General features: G+C 45.4%; 1 protein-coding gene across 6 annotated transcripts; it reads left to right on the forward strand.

The window, feature by feature from the left end:
• The first annotated feature begins 161 nt into the window (after nucleotides 1-161).
• Nucleotides 162-22,641, forward strand: FAHD2A (fumarylacetoacetate hydrolase domain containing 2A). Of its 6 annotated transcripts, none has more exons than XM_042933111.1 (9): nucleotides 162-294; nucleotides 13,427-13,553; nucleotides 15,804-16,051; nucleotides 18,089-18,305; nucleotides 20,710-20,769; nucleotides 20,962-21,124; nucleotides 22,002-22,110; nucleotides 22,221-22,308; nucleotides 22,421-22,641. In XM_042933111.1, exons 3-9 carry the CDS (start codon nucleotides 15,810-15,812, stop codon nucleotides 22,481-22,483), a joined length of 942 nt encoding a protein of 313 aa, XP_042789045.1. In that variant the 5' UTR covers nucleotides 162-294; nucleotides 13,427-13,553; nucleotides 15,804-15,809; the 3' UTR covers nucleotides 22,484-22,641. The 6 variants fall into 6 exon arrangements, with proteins under 6 accessions (XP_042789045.1, XP_042789046.1, XP_042789044.1 ...); XM_042933110.1 differs by lacking the exon at nucleotides 162-294 and adding an exon at nucleotides 13,809-13,889 and having other exon boundaries at nucleotides 13,372-13,553; XM_042933114.1 differs by lacking the exon at nucleotides 162-294 and adding an exon at nucleotides 13,809-13,889 and having other exon boundaries at nucleotides 13,372-13,553; nucleotides 15,827-16,051.
• The last annotated feature ends 69 nt before the right edge of the window (nucleotides 22,642-22,710 follow it).

A 22,710-nucleotide genomic window follows, 5' to 3' on the forward strand; every position in this document is an offset into this window, starting at 1 on the left:
ATTGGTGAAGCCCTGGCGGCCATACTACCTCTAAACCCAGATGAAGCTAATCGCGGCAACGCCTTTCCCCGTCAGTGATTGGTTGGGGGGCGGGCACCTGACCCGATTACAGCCAATGAGGCCCAGGGAGACATATGCTGGGCATGCTGGGAAAAGGCGCTGCTGCCCTACTCCCAGACACTGGGCCGTGTGAGTCCTGGAGTTGTTGCTGCAGCTTCGTACCTGCAGGGAGCCGCGGGAATGAAGCCGGTGCAGAAGATGGCCTGACTGAGGCATGGAGAGACAGAAAGCAAGGTCCGGGGAAGGCAAGTGGGGGAGGGGAAGCTCTTGAGCTCAAAATCAAACTGCACCTTAAGCAAGCCCCCTCCCACTCTCTAGACTCTTCACTTATGAGCCACTGGTTAATAGGATTCCCCTCTCCACCCCCACCGCCATAAGCCAGTTAGACCTGGGTTGACTGGCACTTTTGCTGAAAAATTCTCAACTGCTGTGGCCCCGCATGTCAGGCTCAGCTGTGGGGTGGTGAACATGCGTTCCAGACTCCAGCGGGCCCTGAAGGAAGCGGGGTGGGGCGGTCAGGGGCCAGAGTGCCCAGTGCTGTCTCTTCTGCCAGATTGTGGGCGTCTTGCAAGTGGGAGCCATGGTGGTCCCTCCTGGGGCCAGGACTGGCACTGTGGCTGGCACATTGGGGAAGGGAGTGGTCAGTAATGCTGCTGAACCGAAGGTTATAGGGAAGGAGGCCATGGCAGACAGCCCAGGGTGGGGCCAGGTGTCAGGGCCCTGAGCCTAATGGGTCATGGGACCCGCTTTTCCGCAGCACCAGGGTCAGAGTCTTTTTTGAAACATCTTTTGAAACATTTCCTCTGGCCTGCACTGTAGAGCACAGTCTGAGCACTCACCCCCAGCCCAGCCCCTCTTTTTTCTACTTTCCTGAGCAATTCTGGTTGTGTCCTGACCCAGGAGCACAGCAAATGAAGCCAGGCAATGGTTTTTCCCAGTTTTGAAAAATTACCAAATACAGTAAAACATCCAGAAACTAAAAATAAAGCCCCAAAGAGCAGGCCATCAGTCAGTCCCCCACAGCCAACTGCCAGCCCAACCAGTATTGTGAAATCCTCAAGTTCCCTGCTTTGTTGACGAACTTCCCCAGCCCTGAGTGGAACTTTGTCCTGGGCAGAACGAATGGAGCCCAAAGGGAGGTGGCCCTGGTCTCTGACTTGTGTCCCCCCCACCCCAGGCCATATCCCCTGTGTCTGTGGGACAGGCATCGAGACTCTCCATCCCCCATCCATCCCAGCCCATTACTTCACTATTCATCCATTCATTCATTCATTCATTCATTCATTCATTGGAAAAAACAACAACCACCTTTGTACACCCAGCACTCTGGGGGAGTCTGAGGATAAAATCACAGAATATTTGCAGACCTCTCCCTGGTGGAGCCTATAATTTCTTGAAGACAAGACGTTGATAAAGTCTTCACTGAAAAGATAAATCACTCAAAAGGGTGTAAATTTACAACCAGTGCCACAGCCACAAAGGTGAGGTCTGAGAACCTTTGGACAGGCCACGTGACCTCAGGAGGCTTCCTGAGGGAAGTGGCATTTGAGCTAAACCTGAAGCATGAGCGGGAGGGAGCCAGGTAAGGGGTTGTGGCACAGGAGGGAGACAGCACTGCCCAGAACTGGGCTAGAGAGACGGGACTTGGAGCCCGGAATCCTGAGCGCAGATGGAGGTGAAATGGGGAGGTGCTCTGAAGGCTTGGGCCTCAGCCTGAGGGCAGCAGGAAGGCACTGATAAGTGTATTATTGTCAAATCATCGTTCTGAAGATGCCCCTCTGGCTGAAACATGGACTCCAAATTGGAGGGGCCAGAGAAGATGCAGGGAAACCAGAGAGGATGCTGTTGGGGTCAGCTACGACAGCATAGCAGTCATTAATTATTATTACATCTCAGAGTGATGTTTGTTCAAGATCTCTCATGCACTTGCAATTAGACAGTGGCTGGGGTAGGAGTCATCTGATAATAGAAACTTATGGCAGATAGGGACACCATATGGAGCTTCTGGAAAGCACTGATAAGAGAATCACAGTTCAGATTCTAGGACTGTAGAGCATGTCTATACCCTCTTCTCAAATATCTACTCTGACTTTGAAAAACAGCTCTGGCTTGCTGTTGGGTTTTATGTCCCACCATAGGCTATTAGGTGGCCATGCAGTCTGAGCTGCCCAAAAAATCTGGGTGTTGTTGGATCCCTCAGTTATAAGGTTGGGCATGTGCAGCATCAGTCTGTCATCAAATGGAAATGGTAGCTAAGAGTCCGAGCTCAGGCAGGTGTGGAAGATACAACTAAGTTGAATGCGCAGGTGACTCAGATTATTTTCACACCAATTCCAGTCGCATTGCCTCCTCTCTCTCTCTCAACCCACAGGCAAGGCTTCCTGGGATGATCTTTAGGATATGTTTACAGAAAATGAAAAAATTCTGGGGCACCTGGGTGGCTCAGTTGGTTGAGCGTCCAACTTTGGCTTAGGTCTGTGGGTTCGAGCCCCGTGTCAGGCTCTGTGCTGACAGCTCAGAGCCTGGAGTTGCTTCAAATTCTGTGTCTCCCTCTCTCTCTGCCCCTCCCCTGCTCGTACTCTGTCTCTCTCTTTCTCTCAAAAATAAACACTAAAAAAATAAAAATAAAATATTCAAGCATGCTCTACAGATGGGTTTGCATGAAATGACGCTGATAATTCCCCAAAGTTACAAGGCAGCATGGTCATCTCATTCAGGGGTGACCTTGACCTCATTCAGGGATGAAGGTCAATGGTAAAGAAAAATCTCCCCTGTGGCTAGAACTTTGGGCAATGTGTTTGATTTTCTGGAGTGAGAGATGGCCAGAAGTATGAATCTACTGGTTATTGGTTCATGATCTGTTGTTAATGGTTTGGCTTTATGGTCAAGCACTTGGAAGGAACAGGAATGAAAAATTGGTGTAATAGCGTTCTCCAAAGAATAGAACCTAGGTAGGTAGGTAGGTAGGTAGATAGATAGATAGATAGATAGATAGATAGATAGATAGATAGATATTTTAAGGAATTGGCTTATGTGATTGTGGAGGCTTTGTGTGTCCAAAATCTAATGGGATAGGCCAGCAGTTTGGAGATTCTGGAAAGAGCTGCAGTTTGAATTGAAAAGCCATCTGCTGGAAAAATTCTTTCTTGCTTGGCGTAGGGTGGGTAGGTGTCAGTCTTTGTTCTGTTAAGGCCTTCAATGGATTGGACATGGCACATGCACATTATGAAAGCAATATGCTTTACTCAAATTCCACTGATATAAGTGCTAATTTTATGAAACTAATATTTCACTGTATGTTAACTAAAATTTAAATTAAAAAAATACATCTTGCTGAAAAAAATGTTAATTTGGGGGCGCTTGGGTGGCTCAGTTGGTTAAGCATCCAATTCTTGATTTCAGCTCAGGTCATGAAATGAGAGGTCATGATCTCACAGTTCATCAGATTGAGCCCCGTGTAGGGCTCCAAGCACAAAGCCTGCTTGGGATTCTCTCTCTCTCTCTCTCTCTCTCTCTCTCTCTCTCTCTCTGCCCTCTCCCCACTCATGCCCTCTCTCTCTCAAAATAAATAAACATTTTTAAAAATGTTAATTTCAATCAAAGAACACTCTCACAGAAACATACAGAATAATGTTTGATCAAATTTCTGGGCACCGTGGCCAAGCCAAATTGACACATAAAATTACCATCACAATTGATGACAGGTAAGTCTGGAGAAGAGTTATAGGGATGGACCTCTCTGAAAGGACATAGACTATGAAGGTATTAGTGTACATGTGAATGCCCACCAAAAGGCATCCATTGCAAAGGAGCACAACAATAGGTGGGAAACATGGATACTTACTAACATACTCTGGATGTTAGTTAGCCTTTCTCCCCACCCTAGTGCTTGCTCAATGGGCCCATGAACAGGGTGGCAGGAATAGGGTCCATGCATGGTCTCAGCAATGTGCACTTACCCTTACCAAGACTGACCTAACGCTATTGCTAGGTGCCCAGTCTGCCAACAGCAGAGACCAGTGTTAATCCTTGATATGGCACCACTCCTTGTGGGCACCAGCTAGCTACCTAGTGGCAAGTAGATTACTTTGGACCTCCTGCATCACAGAAGGCACAGAGATTTTCCCTCACAAGACACGTATTAGTAGTAAAGTTTAATGAAAAATACAGCAATAGTAAAGGTTAATGAAAAACTACAGAAACCAAAAAAGGCAGGACCATTGAGGGCTCAAACATTTTGGGAATGAGAGTTTAAGTCACTCCTCTAGGTGTGAACCCCGAGCAGTTAAGGTTCTCCTTGAGGGCAGGGGAAATACAGAGGGTGCAGTGAGAGAAGAAAGCTATCAGTATCGGTTACAGCCTTGTGACAAATTACAGAAAGGAGAACTGTAGTAGTTTGGCTGCTTTTTTATTTGTTTTCATTGATTTTTTAATCATTTTAATTTTTTTTCATCATAAGTGTAGTTTTTAATCTTCATCCTCTATTCCTCCCATCCCCTCATCCACCTCCCCTTTGGTAACCATAAGTTTGTTCTTTATAATTAAGAATCTGTTGGTTTGTTGCTCTCTTTTGTTTTTCTTTTGTTCATTTGTTTGTTTTATTTAATCCTATATATGAATGAGATCGTATGATATTTGTCTTTCTCTGACTGATTGCTGACTAACTCTATCCATGTTGTTGCAAATAGCAAGATTTCATTTTTTCTTATGGCTGAATAATATTTCATCATGTATATACCACATCTTCTCTATCTTTTCATCTGTCAATGGACACTTGGGCTGTTTCCATAGTTTGGCTATTGCAAATAATGTGGTAAACATAGGGATGCATATATCCCTTTGAATTAGTGTTTCTGTATTTTTTGGATAAATACTCAATAGTGTGATTACTGGATCATAGGGTAGTTCTATTTTTAATTTTTGGGAGGGGAACCTCCATACTGTTTTCCATAATGGCTGCACCAGTTTGCATTCCCACCAACAATTCATGAAGGTTCTTTTTTCTCCATATACTCACCAACACTTGTTATTTCTTGTGTTTTTTATTTTAACCGTTCTGAAAGGTGTGAGGTGATATAGCTCATTGTGGTTTTGGTTTGCATTTCCCTCATGATGAGTGATGTTAAACATCTTTTGATGTGTCCACTGGCCATCTGTATGTCTTCTTTGGAGAAATGTCTGTTCATGTCTTCTGCCCATTTTTTAATTGGATTATTTGTTTTTTGGGTACTGAGTTATATCAGTTCTTTGTATATTTTGGATATTAACCCTTTATCAGATATGTCATTTGTAAATGTCTTCTCTCATTCACTACGTTGCCTTTTAGTTTTGTTGATTGTTTCCTTTGTTGTGCAGAAACTTTTTATTTTGATGTAGTCCCCGTAGTTTATATTTGCCTTTGTTTCCTTTGCCTCAGGAGACATATGTAAAAAAAATGTTGCAGAGCATCTGGGTGGCTCAGTCAGCTAAGCATCCAACTTTAGCTCAGGTCACGATCTCACAGTTCATGAGTTCGAGCCGGTGTGTCAGTCTCTGTGCTGACATCTCAGAGCCTGGAGCCTGCTTCACATTCTGTGTCTCCCTCTCTCTGCTTCTCCCCAACTCACACTCTGTCTCTCTTCCTCTCAAAAATAAACATAAAAAAAATTTGTTTTTAAGTGTTGCTACGGCTCATGTCAAGAGACATTACCACCTATCCTCTCTTCTAGGATTTTTATGGCTTCAGGTCTCACATTTAGGTCTTTAATCCATTTTGAGTTTACTTTTGTGGATGGTAAAAGAGTGGTCAGTTTCATTCTTTTGCATTGAAGAGACTGTTTTTCCCCATTGTATATTCATCCCTCCTTTGTCAAAGATTAATTGGCCATAAAACTGTGGGTTTGTTTCTGGGTTTTCTGTTCCATTCCCATTGATCCATGGATCTGTTTTTGTGCCAGTACCATACTGTTTTGATTACTACAGCTTTGTAATATAACTTGAAATCTGGAATTATGACACCTCTAGTTTTGTTTTTCTTTTTCAAAATTGCTTTGGCTATTCAAGATCTTTTGTGGTTCCATACAAATTTTAGGATTGTTTGTTATAATTCTGTGAAAAGTTTTGCTTATTTTCTATTTGATATGTTTGGATATGCTAACCATTTGTTTCTCCTTCCCAATTTTCCTTTATCCACAAGTTGTCAGAAACTTAGGCAACAGAATATTCTAACAGGGGACTTTTACTAAATTGAGCAATGATTAACATAGTGAGTGATGGGTACCTTGACCCCTGGGGAAAGGATGAGAACTTCTTCACTCCTAAGAAGAGTAACCTCATATTGGATAGAAATCGAGAGTTATTTTGTTGATGTACAGAATTCAAATATGTGTCAGGGGGTACATCTGGAAGCAGAGTAGTCAAAGGGCTGGACTGTGCCAGTTACCTATTTATTGCTTGTCAGCTCTAGATTCACCTTTTTTTTTTTTTTTTTTTTTTTTTTTTTTTGCCTGTTCTGTAAAAATGGATCCAGGCACTTTAAATATTTTCTCCTTTCCAGCTGACACTAAAGCATTGTCTACAGAGGGCACTGGAGAGACATTCTAGGAAGAAAGGATTTTGCTTCCTGTTTTCAGCATTCTCTCTAGACCAGCTCCTGCAGACTTCTTCAGCAGCAGGATCCTACAGCATTCCCCACTTCCCCAGTGCCCAGCTCCTGCAGTACCTGGTCCCAGAAGCTCTGGTGGCCAGCAACCTCCCTTGGCCCTCCCTTTGTCAGTTGGCTTTGTAACAGAGAGCTTCCAGTAAAATGTTGCCAGTACCCTAAAGCTTGGATTTCAAGTGAGCTCCAGATTTCTAGTAGGTTTCACCAGCACAGCTCTAAACATCTCTGCCATCTCCAACAAGGGGAGTGGGGGAATCCCAGCCTTGGCAGGTTTCTTCCTAGGGTGCTTTCTCGAGTCTTAAGGGTTTGACTTCTTATATCCGTTATTACTTTTATATTCTTTAGAGTCTTACTGGGCAATCCCTCACGACTCCAATCCCCTGTTCTACTTAATACGTCCTATACTAAACTTAAGTCTGATCAAATTCCCATGTGATTTCTTTCCTGATTGGACCTAGACTGATACGCTGTTGAGAGAGAGAGCCAAGAAGAGGCTGTACCACCTTTTATTGCCTAGCTGTTATAGGCTGAATTGTGTCCCCCCAAAATTCATAGGTTGAAGTCCCAACCCCTAGTACTTCAGAATGTGACTGTATTTGAAGATAAGTCTTTTAAAGAGGTGATTAAGTTAAAATGAGGTTGTTAGGGTGGGCCCTAATCCAGTATGACTGGTGTCCTCATAAAAAGAGGAAATGTAGTCACACAGACACTAGGGGTGCATACACAGAGGGACGACCATGTGAAGAACCAGCAAGAAGGTGGTCATCTGCAGGCCAATGAGAGAGGCCTCAGAAGAACCCAACTGGCCAACACCTTAATCTCAGATTTCCAGCCTTCAAAACTGAGAAAACGAACGTGTGTTCTTTAAACCACCTGCTGTTATGGCAGCCCAAGCAGAGTAATACACTGACCTTGGCAGTCAGGCAGGATCATCCACTGCACTGTATTTAGTAGAAGTGAGTCACTAAGTTCAGCTCACAGAAAATTAGATGGATGAAAATTAGATACCACTTATTGATGGAAGGAGTGTTAAACAACTTGTGAACATGTTTTAAAATCTGTCAGAAAGGCATAGTAGGAACGCAGCCAGGTAGGATATAATAGTGGCTTGACCTGGGATAAGAAGTCTAACAACTCAGATTTGGGAAGGTAATGTTGCTGGGACATGAAGATGAATTGGAAATGAAAGAGTGAGGGAAGGGCAAAGACTGAATTCTGGTTTGGGAGCTGTTCAGCTGGACAGCTTGTCATGACATCCCCTGAAATAGAGAAGAAGACCATGTTTGACGTGGAAAAATCATAAGTTCAGTCTTGGACATGTTGTTTACGGTGCTTTTGAGACATCAAAATGGAGATGTCCAATAGGCAGTTGGATTCATGTGAGACTTATTTCTGTGGTGATAATGAAACCATCAAGCATGAAAAAGATTGCTTAGGGATCCTACTGAGTGAGGAGAAGAGCAGTAAGGATCATGCTTTGAGCGATGCCATCATTTATAGGGTATGTGGAGGAGGGTAGGTTTGAAAGGGACTGAGATGGAGGAGGAAATTCAAAAAAGTGTAGAGTGACAGGAGACTTATCAGTTCAGACTGTGTGTGACTGCAAGTAACAGGGATCCAAAATAACAGTGGCTTAAAAAAAAGATTTTTTTTCTCTCGCTTGCACGGAATACCAAAACCCCCATCAGTAACCCCTAGCAACCATTAATCTGTTTTCCATCTCTGTAATCTTGAGATGTTCTATAAATGGTGTCATACAGAATGTGACCTTTGGAGATTGGCCTTTTTCACTCAGCACAATGCCCTTGAGATCCATCCAAGTTATTGTGGATATCCAAAGTTGTTTCCTTTTTATTGACAAGTAGTATTTCATAGTATGGATGTACCACATTTTGGTTAACCATTCACCTACTGTAAAATATTTTGGTTGTTTCCATGGTTTTAGCTATTGCAAATAAAACCGCTATGAACAATCATGTATAGAATTTTATTTCTCTGGGATAAATGCCCAGGACTACAGTTTCTGGGCCATATGGTAAGTGCATGTTTAGTTTTTTTAAGAAACAACCAAACTATTTTCTAGAGTGGCTATGGCATTTGACATTCCTGTCAGCAATGTATAAGAAATCCAGTTATCTGCATCCTCCCCAGCATTTGGTATTGTCACTATTTTTTCAACTGTTCTAATAATTGTGCAGTGATATCTCATCATGGTCTTAATTTACATCCCCCTAATTTCTATAGAGATATTGAACATCTTTTCATGTGATCATATGCCATTTGTATAGCTTCCAGTGAAACATCTCTTCGTGTCCTTTATCCACTGATTGTTTTTTTCTGCTGATTTTTGAGGGGTTTTCTTTTTTCTTTTTTAACTGAAGTATAGTTGACACTATTTTACATTAGTTTCAGGTATACAACATAGTGATTCGACAAGTCTGTGGGTTTTTTATATATCCTAGTGTGCGTTCTTTGTCAGCTATGTAGTTTGCAAATATTTTCACCCTTTCTGTAGCTTGTTCTTTCACCCACTTAACATCCTTTTGCAGAGTAAAAGGTTTTAATTATGATGAAGTCCACTACTTTTTTTTTTTTTCCTGTATTAAGCTTTTGGGGTAATGTCTAAGAACCTTTCACTAAGCCATATGTCTCAAAGATTTTCTCCTATATTTTCTTCTAAAAGCTTGATAATCTTAGGGGCACCTGGATGAATCAGTCAGTTGAGCATCCAATTCTTGGTATTGGCTCAGGTCATGATCTCACGGTTCGTGGGATCAAGTCCTGTGTCGGTATCTACACTGACAGCCCGGAGCCTGCTTGGGCTCACCCTCTCTTTCTCTCTGCCCCTCCCCCACTCATTCTCTCTTCCCTCTCTCTCTCAAAATAAAAAATAAACTTAAAAAAAAATAAGAGGGGCGCCTGGGTGGCTCGGTCGGTTAAGCGGCCGACTTCGGCTCAGGTCATGATCTCGCGGTCCGTGAGTTCGAGCCCCGCGTCGGGCTCTGTGCTGACAGCTCAGAGCCTGGAGCCTGTTTCAGATTCTGTGTCTCCCTCTCTCCGACCCTCCCCCGTTCATGCTCTGTCTCTCTCTGTCTCAAAAAAATAAATAAACGTTAAAAAAATTTTTTTTTTAAAATAAGATAATAAAAGCTTGATAATTTTACATTGTAAATTTAAATCTGTGACCCATTTTGAGTTAAATTTTATATAAGATCATGGATGTACAGTTGCTCCAGCACCGTTTGTTGGAAGGACTATCTTTCCTCCATTGAATTGCTTTTGTATCTTTCTCAAAACCAGCTGGATATATTTCTGTGGGTCCATTGATCTGTCTATTCCTCTGCCAAGATCACACAATCTTGATTACAATAACCACATAATAAGTCTTGAAATCAGGTCGACTGGTTATTCTCACTTTATTCTTCTTTTGAAAAGTTAGCTATTTGTTTTAGCTATTCTAGTTCCTTTGCCTTTCTGTGTAAATTTTAGAATAGTCTTGTCTTTATGTAGAAAAAATTGTGATTGGATATTGGTAGGAATTGTGTTACATTTGTATATCAGTTTGTGGAGAATTAACATCTTTACTGTGTTGGGTCTTCCAATCTGTGGGCAGGGTATATATCTCATTACTTATGCTGATCTTTGATTTCTTTTGTCAGTGTTTTATAGTTTTCAGCATACAAGTCCTGTACGTGTTTAGTTAGATTTGCACCTAAGTATTTATTTTTATTTGAGCAAATAGTATTATATTTTTAATTTCAGGATACACATTTTCATTGCTAGTGTGCCGAAATACAGTTGATTTTTGTATGTTGATCTTGTACTCTGTAAACTTGCTGGATTCACTTATTATTTCCAGGAGGGTTTTTTCCCCCACTGTGGATTTTCTATGAAGACAACAATACCATCTGCAAAAAGAGATCATTTTATTTCTTCCCTTCCAATCTATACATTTTTTATTTCCTTTCAATTGCCTTATTGTACTAGCTAGAATTTGCGGTACTATGATGAATAAGAGGGGTAGGAACCGGCGTTCTTTCCTTGTTCTCAGTCTTGAGGGGAAAGCATTCAATTTTTCACCATTAACCATATTAACTGTAGGCTTTTTGGTAAATGTTCTTTATCAAGTTGAAGAAGTTCCCTTCTCAGTTTTGAGAGTATGTTTCATGAATGGGTGTTGGATTTTGTTGGATTTTTCTACACTAATTGATATGACTTTGTGATTTTTTTTCTTTAGCTTATTAACCTGGTGAATTATATTTAGTGTTTGGATATTGAATGTGCCTTGTATTCCTGCAGTAAACCGTTTGGTCATGGTAGAAAATTATCTTCATATATTGCTGACTTAGATTTGCTAATATTTGGTTAAGGACTTTTACATCTGTATTCATGAGATATATTGCTTTGTGGTTTCCTTTTTTAAATTTTTTTTAACGTTTATTTATTTTTGAGACAGAGAGAGACAGAGCATGAACGGGGGAGGGTCAGAGAGAGGGAGACACAGAATCTGAAACAGGCTCCAGGCTCTGAGCTGTCAGCACAGAGCCCGACGCGGGGCTCGAACTCACGGACCGCGAGATCATGACCTGAGCCGAAGTCGGCCGCTTAACCGACTGAGCCACCCAGGCGCCCCTGTGGTTTCCTTTTTTGTACTGTCTTTGTTTTCTGGTATCAGGGTAATACTAGCTTCATAAAATGAATTGAGACATGTTCCTTCCTATTCAACTTTCTGAAATAGATTATGTGGAATTGCTGTTCATTCTTTAAACATTTGGTAGAATTCTCCAATGAAACCATCTGGGACTAGATCTTTCTTTTTTAGGAGTTTTGTTGTTTGTTTATTTTGAGAGAGAGTGAGCATGCGTAGAGAAAGGGAAGGAGAGAGAGAATTCGAGAGAGGCTTTGTGCTCCCAGGATCCCAGAGCAGAACCCAATGTGGGGCTTGAACTCAGGAACAGTGAGATCATGACCTGAGCCCAAATCAAGAGTCAGCCACTTAACCAACTGAGCCATCCAGGTGCCCCTCAGGACTTTTTAAGTTACAAATTCAATTTCCTTAATAGATACAGTGCTATCCAAACTATCTATTTCATTTTGGGTGAATTGTGACAGGCTGTTTTAAGGAATTGCTCCATTTCATCAAGGTTGTAAAATTTATGTGTGTAGCTTTGTTCATAGTATTCTCTCATCTTTTTGATCGTGGTCTTTAATAACATCACCTATTTCATCTTGTCCAGAAGCAGAAGTCCTCTCCCTGGCATTTCGAAGGTGCAGCCCCCAAATTTTGCCTAAGTTGTATGTTCCCCTGTCTCCCTGTTTCCCTTCAGTCTTTCTGGCTGATCCTTACCTGATGGGTCTTCTGACTGGGGGTTATATCAGACTCTCTTTACCACATTCCTCCTGATCACACTTACCCTCACAAGTCCCGTTTCTCTCTGTATGCTGACCTCTACCTTCAAGCTAGACTAGAACCCCAAGTTCTAAGACCTGTGTCTCCATGTCCACCCTGCATTGCCTCCTTGAATGTGTCACAGGCACATTAAATACAACCCATCCAAACACTGAGCTCATCATCCTCTCCCTAGACCTGCTGCCCCTCCAGAATGGAGGACCCCTGTCGCCATGAATGGCACTGCCATTTACCAGCCAGAAACCTAGGAGTTGGCCTGAGACCTTCTTCCGCCTTCACTTCCACTTCCTGTCATCATCAAGAGCTGTCTGTTCTACCTTCTAAACATGTCTGGATTCTCACCGTCTCTGCCACACACCAAGCCACCTGCCCCACTGCACTCATTTGCCTTGGAGGAGTGGCCAGAGCAAAAGTTCTCAAATGCAAGTCTAACCCTGTGTGTGACATGTCCCGTGTGCTTAGATAAGGCTCAAACTCCTTCGTGGGACAAGTAAAGCCCTTGATGATCTGGTCCTTGATTAAGTCTTGGGCATCTTGCCCAGACCACTTAATATGTCTTCATATGCCAGAGGCCTACAGAGCCGGATTGTAACTGCCTGTGTAATTAAAACACCTCTACACGAGAATGCCTGTTCTCTGATGCTGGAGGTTATGCCTCCCGCTGTCCTGCCCTAGGCCCAGCACAATGCGTGTGAAGACAGGGCTGCTTGAGAATGGCAGTAAAGGACTGCACTTGGGGTCAAAAATGCTGGTTCCACTACTCACACTCCTGTGTCACCTTGAGCAAAACACTTCCGCCTCGGGTTTCCCATATGTAAAATGGGTGCAATCATCCCTCTTCTCTGTGATATGTCAGAATCAGAAGACAAAAATATTCGTTGTTGTGAACCGGCACGCCATCACTTGGTCTCCTCCACCACACTTTGCCCAACAATCAGAACGGTGCCTGGCCTAGAAGCAGGGCCCGACACAGGTGAGGCCAGCGAGGAGCCTAGGGCACAAAATTTCAGGAAGCCCTCCTTGTCGTTTTCGTGCAGTTGCAGGGCGCGCTGACGAGGAGTGTCCGCCCGGGGTGGGGGGAGGGGGAGCGGAACGGAGGCGGTCGGCCTCACCTGCGTCGGGACCTGCCCAGACGCCTGAAGGAACCGGTGAAAGACAACCTGCCCTCCAGCGCTAGGCCCGCCCCCTCCGTGGCTTGGCTTCCGGGTCGGAATGAGGCGCCCTTCTATTGGCTGTTGTTCTCTGGCGTCACTAGGCAGCGCCCGCTTGTGCAAAAGTCTTACTTAGTGAAGCAGCCTGGCGTGTTGCCCCCGCAGTTCCCCGCCGGTCGCTGTTTCCGAAACGCGCTGCAGGTGTCTAGGCGCCCGCTGACCTCGGCCCCCAGCTCGGTGAGCCCTAGCCCGACAGCTCAGGGAGCCCGGCAAGACCCGCCGCCGCGGCCAGGTAGGTTGGGGTGGGGGGCGGGCCGGTCTCAGCCTCCCTCCAGGTCTCCCGCTGGGGTCAGGACTGGACCGGGCCCCCCCATCCCTCTGACCACACGGGTGGGGTGGGCCGTCGTGAGTTCCCGCTGAGTGCCAGGGACCAAGCTGGGGGACTGGTTCAGGGTGCCGAGCGAGTAGGTGGCGGGACGGGGCCCACGTCTCTCAAGCTGTGATGCTTGTGCTGTTTCTGCCTCGAATCTCTGCGTCTTTGCTTAAGGACACTTTTCCAGAGTTGAACTGAGCTCGTGCCCTGTTGCATCGTGATTACCGCAGAAGCACGGAGGCCACTTTCTAACTGGTACTTTGGCAGATGATTTCTTTACGCCTCAGTGTCCCCTTTGTAAAATGGGACCTTGTGCCTGAGGGGATTGCTGTAGGGTGGAATGAGAGCCTGAATATGCCTGTCATGTGGGAAGGTCATAGTCAATGGGGCCTGGGGTTATCTTGGAGAGCAGATGACCAGCCTTATTCCTGAAGCAGCAGCCAGAATGTGACCCAAGTTTTCCCTGGCTGATAGCACACAGGGTGTCTATGGGGCTCTAGATCTAGGAGATCTGTTGGAGATCTAACCCCCACCCATCTCTAGGACACTTTAGCCCAAGCCAAGAATTTCAATGTCACCTGGACTTGGATTCAAGTCCCAGCTATTTTCTCTCCCTGGGAACTTGGGAAAACCCCTTCATCTTACTAAGCCTTCGTTTTTTCATTTGTAAAATGGGGCTAACAGTACCCATCTTCCATAACTGTCAAGAGAATTAAATCAGATATTATAGGTAAAGCACTTAACACCTGGCATTCAGTGGGAGTGGTTACTGTTTTTTCAGTGTGTGGAGATCTGAGTGCATGCATTTTGGCTTGAACACATTTTTGACAGTAGCATGGTTGTATAAGACAGGAGGGCAGAAGTTTCAAAGCTCCTTGTTTTCTGGTCAAACTTATTGGCCATGACAGTAGTCAGATCAGTGACCTGGGTCTAATGAATCTTTAACTGAAGGTGGCAAATTGAGTCATCAGGGTGAGGACCAGGAGTCTGGGTCCACCTCCACATGACTGAGCATAAAGGGCTACTTTTTAAAGCAAGGGCCCATGCAGGGCAGAGACTGTTTGGAATGAAGGCCAGACTTAGATTAAAAACAAAACAGGAGAATGGGGTTTGCCTCTGAGTAAAGCCTGGAACTCAAAACAGGACCTGAGCCCTGTTGATACCTTCTAAGTGATTTGAGAAAGGAAGACATAGCCATATTGACAATCACCAAGCTTTCCCAAGTAGTGAAAAGTCAAGCCCCTGCTTCTGGCATTTGTTCATCCAACAGAGAGCAGTGTAGAGCCTTCTGTGTGCCAGTCACAATGCTATGAAAAAGCAGTGAAAAAAGGACAGAGGTAGTCTTAGAACCCAGAGAGGAGACAGCCCAATGATGCCTGTCAGGCTTTGACCCTGCCCTTTGTCTGCAGTCTCTTCCCTCAGGTAGCCTGTACTTCAGCAGGAGAAACTAAATACTGTCTGGAGAGGCTCATGGGAGTTGCTTCTAGAAGGCTGGGATAGCCTGGTAGGGGGTTTAGCTTGGTAATGTGAGCAGTGGAAAGCATTTTCACTAGGAGGTTAATAGGATCAAACTGGCATTTAAAAATTTGCCTATGACAGCTGTGAAGCCAGTTTTACCAGTGGTCACTTGCCCATGCTGTGCCCCACTCTTAACTAATTCCTAGTCCTGCTTATTTTAAGGCCAGCCCAGCTCAGCTCAGTATCACTTCAAGAAACTAGACAAAGGCAGGACCCTTGGTCTTTACAACAGTGGTCCCAATTGCTGGATCTTACTTACAACGTCATTGTTAATATCCGTCTCCCCTGACAGCAGGACGGCAGGACTGAGTGTGTCTGATCTATACTGTTTGTCCAGTGCCTCAGAGATGTGCCACGTACAGTGTAAACCTCTAGAAAGCACTGGTTGAAGGAACACTGGAATCCCTCCTATCTAGATTAGTGCCTGGCATGAAGTAGTCACTCTTCTAGAAATGCTTCATTACGTGCATTGAATTGAGAAACAAAAAAGTCACCTTATAAAATGTAACAGTGAAATAACTAATAAATGCAGACTACTTCTAGGAATGGCTGGTGGGCAAAAGGGCTTGGGCTGCAGCTCAGGGAACTTTGTGGATCTTGATGGTGGTTTTAGCTCCCTCTGTCCCCTAGGACCTAATTTTTTCTTCACAGGTTCTGATGCTGGTCTCTTGTAGAAGGTTGCTCACAGCTTTGCTGCAGGCTCAGAAGTGGCCCTTTCAACCCTCCAGAAATATGAGACTGGTGCAGTTCCAGGCACCCCACCTGATGGGACCTCACCTGGGCCTGGAATCAGGGAATGGCGGGGGGGTCATTAACCTCAACGCCTTTGACCCCACACTGCCCAAGACAATGGTGGAGTTCCTGGAGCAGGGAGAGGCCACTCTCTCGGTGGCAAGAAGGTAAATCAACAGGCAGCATAGCCCTACAGTGGCTGTCCTGCTACCCTCTTTCTCGTTCCACCCATTCCTGCCCTGGGAAACAACCAGCTAGTAACTTTTTTGCAAGTGAGCAGGGTAACTCTACCTTTCCTTTCTCACCTGTTCTCTTAGTGAAGAGTCTTAGAAATCTTGTATGACAACATCCTCAGGCCCAGGGATGGTGATTAACTATCCCAAAGCCACACATTTGGTGGTGGAGCCAGAAGTGCTTCATCACACTTGCCTTCCCCAGGGTATTAAGTTCCTGGCTGCCTGAGGAGTCTGGGACCTGGGAGGGGGGGAGGGGGGGGAGGGAAGGTCTGGACTCTTGGCTCCTTGAAGGAGAGAGGACTGCAAAGAGGTGTTCTTATAGATAGTTCTTGGGTTTGGGCTAGATTAGGTAGGGACTTCCCCAAAGCCAGGATCCGTGTGGAATCTGATGAAATTAATTGAGAACCACTTTGAGTTATTATTTTTACACATTAAACCGGCAAAAATACAGACGTTTGGCAGCACACAGCGTTGGTGACGGTATGCTTCCTATACTGTCATAGTCTTGCAAGATTAGAAACCACAGAGGCACCTGGGTGGCTCAGTCGGTTAAGCGTCCGACTTCGGCTGAGGTCGTGATCTCACAGTTTGTGAGTTGGAGCCCCACGTCGGGCTCTGTGCTGACAGCTCAGAGCCTGGAGCTTGCTTTGGATTCTGTGTCTCCCTCTCCCTCTGCCCCTCCCCTGCTTACACCCTGTCTCTCTTTCTCTCTCCCTCTCAAAAAATAAATAATAAAACATTTTAAAAAATTTAAAAAAGAAAGAAACTACTTCTGTATCCCTCATCAGGTAATTGGGTGTATCTGTGTTGTGCAGGTATATACAGCCATATGAAAAAAGAGGGGAAAGTATATACTGTTATGGAGAGATCTCCAAAAATATGTATTTATTTATTTTTGAGTTTGAGAGAGAGTGCACATGCATGCGTGCATGCAAATAGTAGAGGGGCAGAGAGAGAGAGAGAGAGAGAGAGAGAGAGAGAGAATCCCAAGCAGGCTCTGCACTGTCAGTACAGAGCCCAACGTGGGGCTTGAACTCATGAACCGTGAGATCATGACCTAAGCTGAAATCAAGAGTTGGACGCTTAACTGAGCAACCCAGGTGCCCCTAAAAAATACATGTATTTTTAAAAATGTATTTGGTGTCATTTGCCTAAAAAAAGGACGGGAGGAGGGGCGCCTGGGTGGCGCAGTCGGTTAAGCGTCCGACTTCAGCCAGGTCACGATCTCGCGGTCCGTGAGTTCGAGCCCCGCGTCAGGCTCTGGGCTGATGGCTCGGAGCCTGGAGCCTGTTTCCGATTCTGTGTCTCCCTCTCTCTCTGCCCCTCCCCCGTTCATGCTCTGTCTCTCTCTGTCCCAAAAATAAATAAAAAACGTTGAAAAAAAAAAATTAAAAAAAAAAAAAGGACGGGAGGAGCAGAGTATACATAGAGCAGCCATGAAGAGCTACACAGGACACAGTAGCTGTGTCCAAGGTTGGAGCAGGGTGACTAGGAGAAGGGGCAGTAGAGAGGCCTTTCCATTCTTCCCATTTGCACCTTTTGAATTCCTTACATGACATGTTTTACCTAACAGGGGAAAGGAAATCAACATAGATAAAAATAAAGTGTTCTGATACCAAGGGACAATAGCTGGGTTTGATTTCCACATTGATTGTGATGGTTTATAGATCTAGAAGTATATAATTGTAAGTTTGTTTATTTGAGAGATTATGCCCAGGAGGGGCAGAGAAAGGGGGAGAGAGAATCTCAAGCAGGCTCCAGTTGTGAGCGTGGAGCCCACTGCAGGGCTCGAACTCAACCATGAGGTCATGACCTGAGCTGAAAAAGAGTTGGACGCATGACCAACTGAGCCACCCAGGCGCCCCTTTAAAGAGCAAAACTTGTGGCTGCTGCAGTACCTGCCCAGCGTGCCCAAGGGTTGCTGGCCTGCTCCCAATCAGTCCCTCTCTCCTGCTCTTGTCTCTGCAGAGCTCTGGCTGCCCAGTTGCCAGTCCTACCACGGTCAGAGGTGACCTTTCTGGCCCCTGTCACACGGCCAGACAAGGTGGTGTGTGTGGGAATGAATTATGTGGACCACTGCAAAGAGCAGAACGTTCCTGTGCCCAAGGAGCCCATCATCTTCAGCAAGTTTGCCAGTTCCATCGTGGGGCCCTACGACGAGGTCATCCTCCCACCCTTGAGCCAGGTCAGTGCTTCCTTCCTCACTGCCCTCCCCAGTCACCGGGGCCCAGCGCATGGGTGCTCAGCACTCAGGATGCTTAAAGAAGCCGCCTGTTGCTTAGTGTATTAAGCAGATACTACTGGGGACTATACAGTGGAAGGCTGGTCTCAGGAGAAAAAATAATTAACATATCTTTTACTGATTACAAAAATAGTGCACCTTAATTGTAGAAAAATAAGAAAATTTAGCATGCATCTTCTAAGAGTAAGCAGTGTCCTGCATGACCGTAATAGCCACTATCACCACTAAGAAAATTAACATAATACCCATTATATGGTCCAATTGGGAATATTCCCAATTGCCTCCAAAGAGGATTTCTAATTTGGGTATGGTTTTATTTTTTGTTGAACCAGGGTTAGTCAAGGCCACACATTGTACTTGGCTATGTCTCTTTAGGGCTTTTAATCTAAACAGGGATCCACAGACTTTCTCAGAGGGTCAGTTAGCAAATAATAGACTCTGAATGCTATAGAGTGTCTGTTGCAACAACTCAGCTTTGCCACTGTCATGGAAAAGCAGCCGTGGCTGATACATAAATGAGTGAATATGGCTGTGTTCCAGGAAAACTTTATAAAAGCAGGCAGTAAACTGGATCTGGCCTGTGGGCCATAGTTTGGTGATTTCTGATAGCAAACAGTCCCCCTGCCATTTTCTAGCTTTCGTGACACTGATTTTTTGAAGAATCCTGACAAGTTCTCTTAGCATATCCTGCACTCTGGATTTGTCAGTTTCCTCATGATTAGATTTAAATGTTTTTGTCAAGGATTTTACATAGTTCATTTGGACTGCTGTAACAGAATATCACAGACTGGGTGGCTTATAAACAACGAATTTCTCACAGTTCTGGAGGCTGGGAAGTCCAGGATCAAGGTGCTGATACATTTGGTGCTTGGTTCATGGACTACTGTCTTTTTGCAGTTTCCTCACATGGTAGAAGGGCAAGAATCTCTTTCATAAGGGCACTAACCCTGTTCATGATATGAATGCAGTCTGTACCAACAGATGTGCATCACACCCCATTGAGAGGCCATTTGATCACTTGGTTTACTTGATGTTCACGATCTCTTCGTTGGAAAGGTGCCTTTCACTGTGGTAATTAAGCAGTCTGTAGGGTAGTAATTTGAGAACCTGTGACTATTCTTATTGCCACATAGCTTTTCATTCAGGGATCCTCACCTGAATCCATTATTGTATGTATTAGGGGTTAGAAAAAGGTGATTTTTCTGTCATGCCGCCTCTACTCTTTTTAGCTGGCATCCTGTGAAGAAAAGCTGCCTCCCTTTTTATACTCCTGTCCCTAGCAGGGTGTATTTCTGATTTTTATTTTTACCCAGTATGTTGTAATCTATCACTTACATTCTTTTTGATATTCAAATGCTCTCAATTTGGCCAGTGGGGGGCTCCAAGTTGGCCCCATCCCTGTCACTTTTTGAGTACTTCCCTTGCTTTCTGGCCAAGATATTCCAGGCTTATCTTGTATTCTGTCTCAGACCTGGAATTTGCCATTTCCCCTAAGAAACCTAGTTCTGTCTAGTGGGAAGCAATCCTAGAGACCAAGATCAGGTGTTGGGGTGCTCAGATCAACTGGTTGTTACCATTAGAACGAGCAACCAGTTTGAAAGGCTAAGTTGTATCTGTTTTATAGTTGTACTTTGCAGATTATGGGAAAGGCTGAGCATGTTTTCCTTTTTCTGTGGCCATGCTCATTTCTTTTCATTTAAATGAGTTAATACCCGAAAGCATATAGAATGCTATTGGCGTGCAGTAGGGCTAGCTGTTATTACTTGGTATTCACCCTTTTTTTTTTTTTTTTAATTTTTTTTTTTCAACGTTTTTTATTTATTTTTGGGACAGAGAGAGACAGAGCATGAACGGGGGAGGGGCAGAGAGAGAGGGAGACACAGAATCGGAAACAGGCTCCAGGCTCCGAGCCATCAGCCCAGAGCCTGACGCGGGGCTCGAACTCACGGACCGCGAGATCGTGACCTGGCTGAAGTCGGACGCTTAACCGACTGCGCCACCCAGGCGCCCCTTTTCTCTTTTTTTTTTTTTTAAATTTTTTTTTTTGGTATTCACCCTTTTTTGAAGGCATCAAGTCACTTGTAAATTCAGTGCCCAGACTCCTCTTGCCTTCTGCAGTCACAGTGGAGAGCTGTGCCCGCATGGAGTGGTATTACCTGCCAGTGCTCGAGGATTATGGGTCTACAAGCCACACTTCCCCCTCCTTCACTACATCTGGCTCATGGTGAACACATATGTGGGCCCACAGCCACTCCCCACTGTTAGAGACCCAGGGCCTGAGGCAGGGTGGTGCATACCCCTCAGCATGGGAATGGAGCCAGGCAGCCCACTGCTTCTTTCTTTACAGGAGGTGGACTGGGAGGTGGAGCTGGCTGTGATCATTGGAAGGAAAGGCAAGCACATCAAGGTAAGGTGGAAGAGGAGTGGCCAGCGGTCTGTGGCATTGGGAAATGGTTGGCAACTACCTGCTCCCAGCCTTATTCCTTGCCCATCTTTGGCTAGTTCTGGCTACTAACATGGGATAAAGGCTTGGTCATGGGGGTTGGTGTCACCGTGATGATCTAACTTCCAATCTGGCCAAATCCCCTGTCCCCTAAAGGCCACAGATGCCATGGCTCACGTAGCCGGCTTCACTGTGGCTCATGATGTAAGTGCTCGTGACTGGCAAATGAGACGCAATGGAAAGCAGTGGCTGCTGGGAAAAACCTTTGACACCTTCTGCCCCCTGGGCCCTGCCTTGGTGACCAAGGACAGTATAGCAGGTAGGTCTTGAGATAACCCGTGTGGTGACTCTTCCTGCTCTTGCATGGATGCATCAGAGTAAATGAAAAGCAGCACTCAGGAAGTTGGGAGTATGGAGTTGCCTTTTGCTGACTCCTTAGAGAGCAAGTCAGCCTAGGCCATGAGTTTCACAGGCGTCCTTCATGTCCCTCACTGCAGAGGTATGACTTCCTCTAGCTGCCACTATCCAGGAGCATCTTTAAGTTGGAAAGAACCAAAAGTTAGGTATTGAGCATCGGAAAGTGGCTGTCAAAAGCCTGTACACCTTTTCCACAGTAAGGAAGATCAGGACCTCTGCAGCCAGTGTTAACAGGGCAGCACTGGTTATAAGCAGCAAGGGCAGAGTGAACAAGAGGAAAGCCCGTGATTAGGAGGGCAGACAGCCATCTAGGTGGGGGTGTGTCCATGCGGTCCAGGCTTTACACCACCTGATGTAGCCAGCCATCAGTGAAGTGAAACTGTTCCAGCTGCTCTAAGGAGCGTGAGTGTATACGGCAAAAAATAAAAGTGCTTATTAGGGCACTAGTACAGGTAAGCTGTCCCCTGCCATCAGATGCAGGAGACTTCAGTGCCCCTGCCTATACAGATACCAAGTCACTTCTGTATCTGCAGCTGTCAGCCTCTGCTGTGGACAGATGGCCATTTAAGGCAAAAACAGCCATTTTTTCTCTCCCAACTGAGGGTCTGGGACAGGCCCTCCTAAACTCACCCAGATACTCTGCTAGGTGGTAGACGCAAGACCAGCAGACAGGCCTTTCATTTGGGAAGTCACAAAGCCTCCCTCTGTATTTGCTTTGAGTAAAGGGAGGGGTTTGAGAGAAAACAAGAACCCCAACGTGGTGCTTTTGCATTTTTCAGATCCACACAACTTAAAGATCTACTGCCGAGTGAACGGGGAAGTGGTCCAGAGCAGCAACACCAACCAGATGGTGTTTAAGACAGAAGAGCTGATAGCCTGGGTCTCCCAGTAAGTGGGATGGGGCCCTACCTCACACACCCACCTGAGGTTGACCTGAGCCTTCCAGTCTTGGCTGTGGCCATCTCAGCCCCTGGTCTCACCTGTCCCATTTGCCCCAGGTTCGTGACTCTTTACCCAGGGGATGTCATCCTGACTGGGACGCCCCCAGGTGTTGGTGTATTCAGGAAACCTCCAGTCTTTCTCAAGGTAGGTTGACTGAAAGGAGGAAAGGGCACACACACCCAGAATTCCTGGCAGCCTTGAGAAATCCAGGCCTCGGAGCCCAAAGGACTGATGTCCTCATGGCCTGCTGTTGCAGAAGGGTGATGAAGTTCAGTGTGAAATCGAAGAACTAGGCGTCATCATCAACAAGGTGGTGTGATGGGTCTTACCACAAGCCCTGGACTTAAGAGGTGGGAGCATCCACTGCCGTCCATCACAGGGAGCAGCCCAGTGCCAGCTGTTTCAAGCTGCCTCTTCTGGGTGGAGGGAGAGGGATGGAGCCCTCCTCGTCAATAAAATTCTCAGCCCAGAGCAGCAGCTTGGCCTCTGCTACAGTTTATCGTCTTTTAGGGCTTCAGGGAACAAGATACAGCATTCTTACAGGGA

Source organism: Panthera leo, chromosome A3 (assembly GCF_018350215.1).
Source record: "Panthera leo isolate Ple1 chromosome A3, P.leo_Ple1_pat1.1, whole genome shotgun sequence".
Classification (NCBI taxonomy): Eukaryota; Metazoa; Chordata; class Mammalia; order Carnivora; family Felidae; genus Panthera; species Panthera leo.

Bases quoted from the DNA above. Each gene is read 5' to 3' on its own strand.
- FAHD2A (XM_042933111.1), top strand. From the start codon at position 15,810: ATGCTGGTCTCTTGTAGAAGGTTGCTCACAGCTTTGCTGCAGGCTCAG. The intron at 21,125-22,001 runs GTAGGTCTTGAG...TGCATTTTTCAG, and splicing joins GACCAAGGACAGTATAGCAG to ATCCACACAACTTAAAGATC. The intron at 22,111-22,220 runs GTAAGTGGGATG...CATTTGCCCCAG, and splicing joins CTGATAGCCTGGGTCTCCCA to GTTCGTGACTCTTTACCCAG.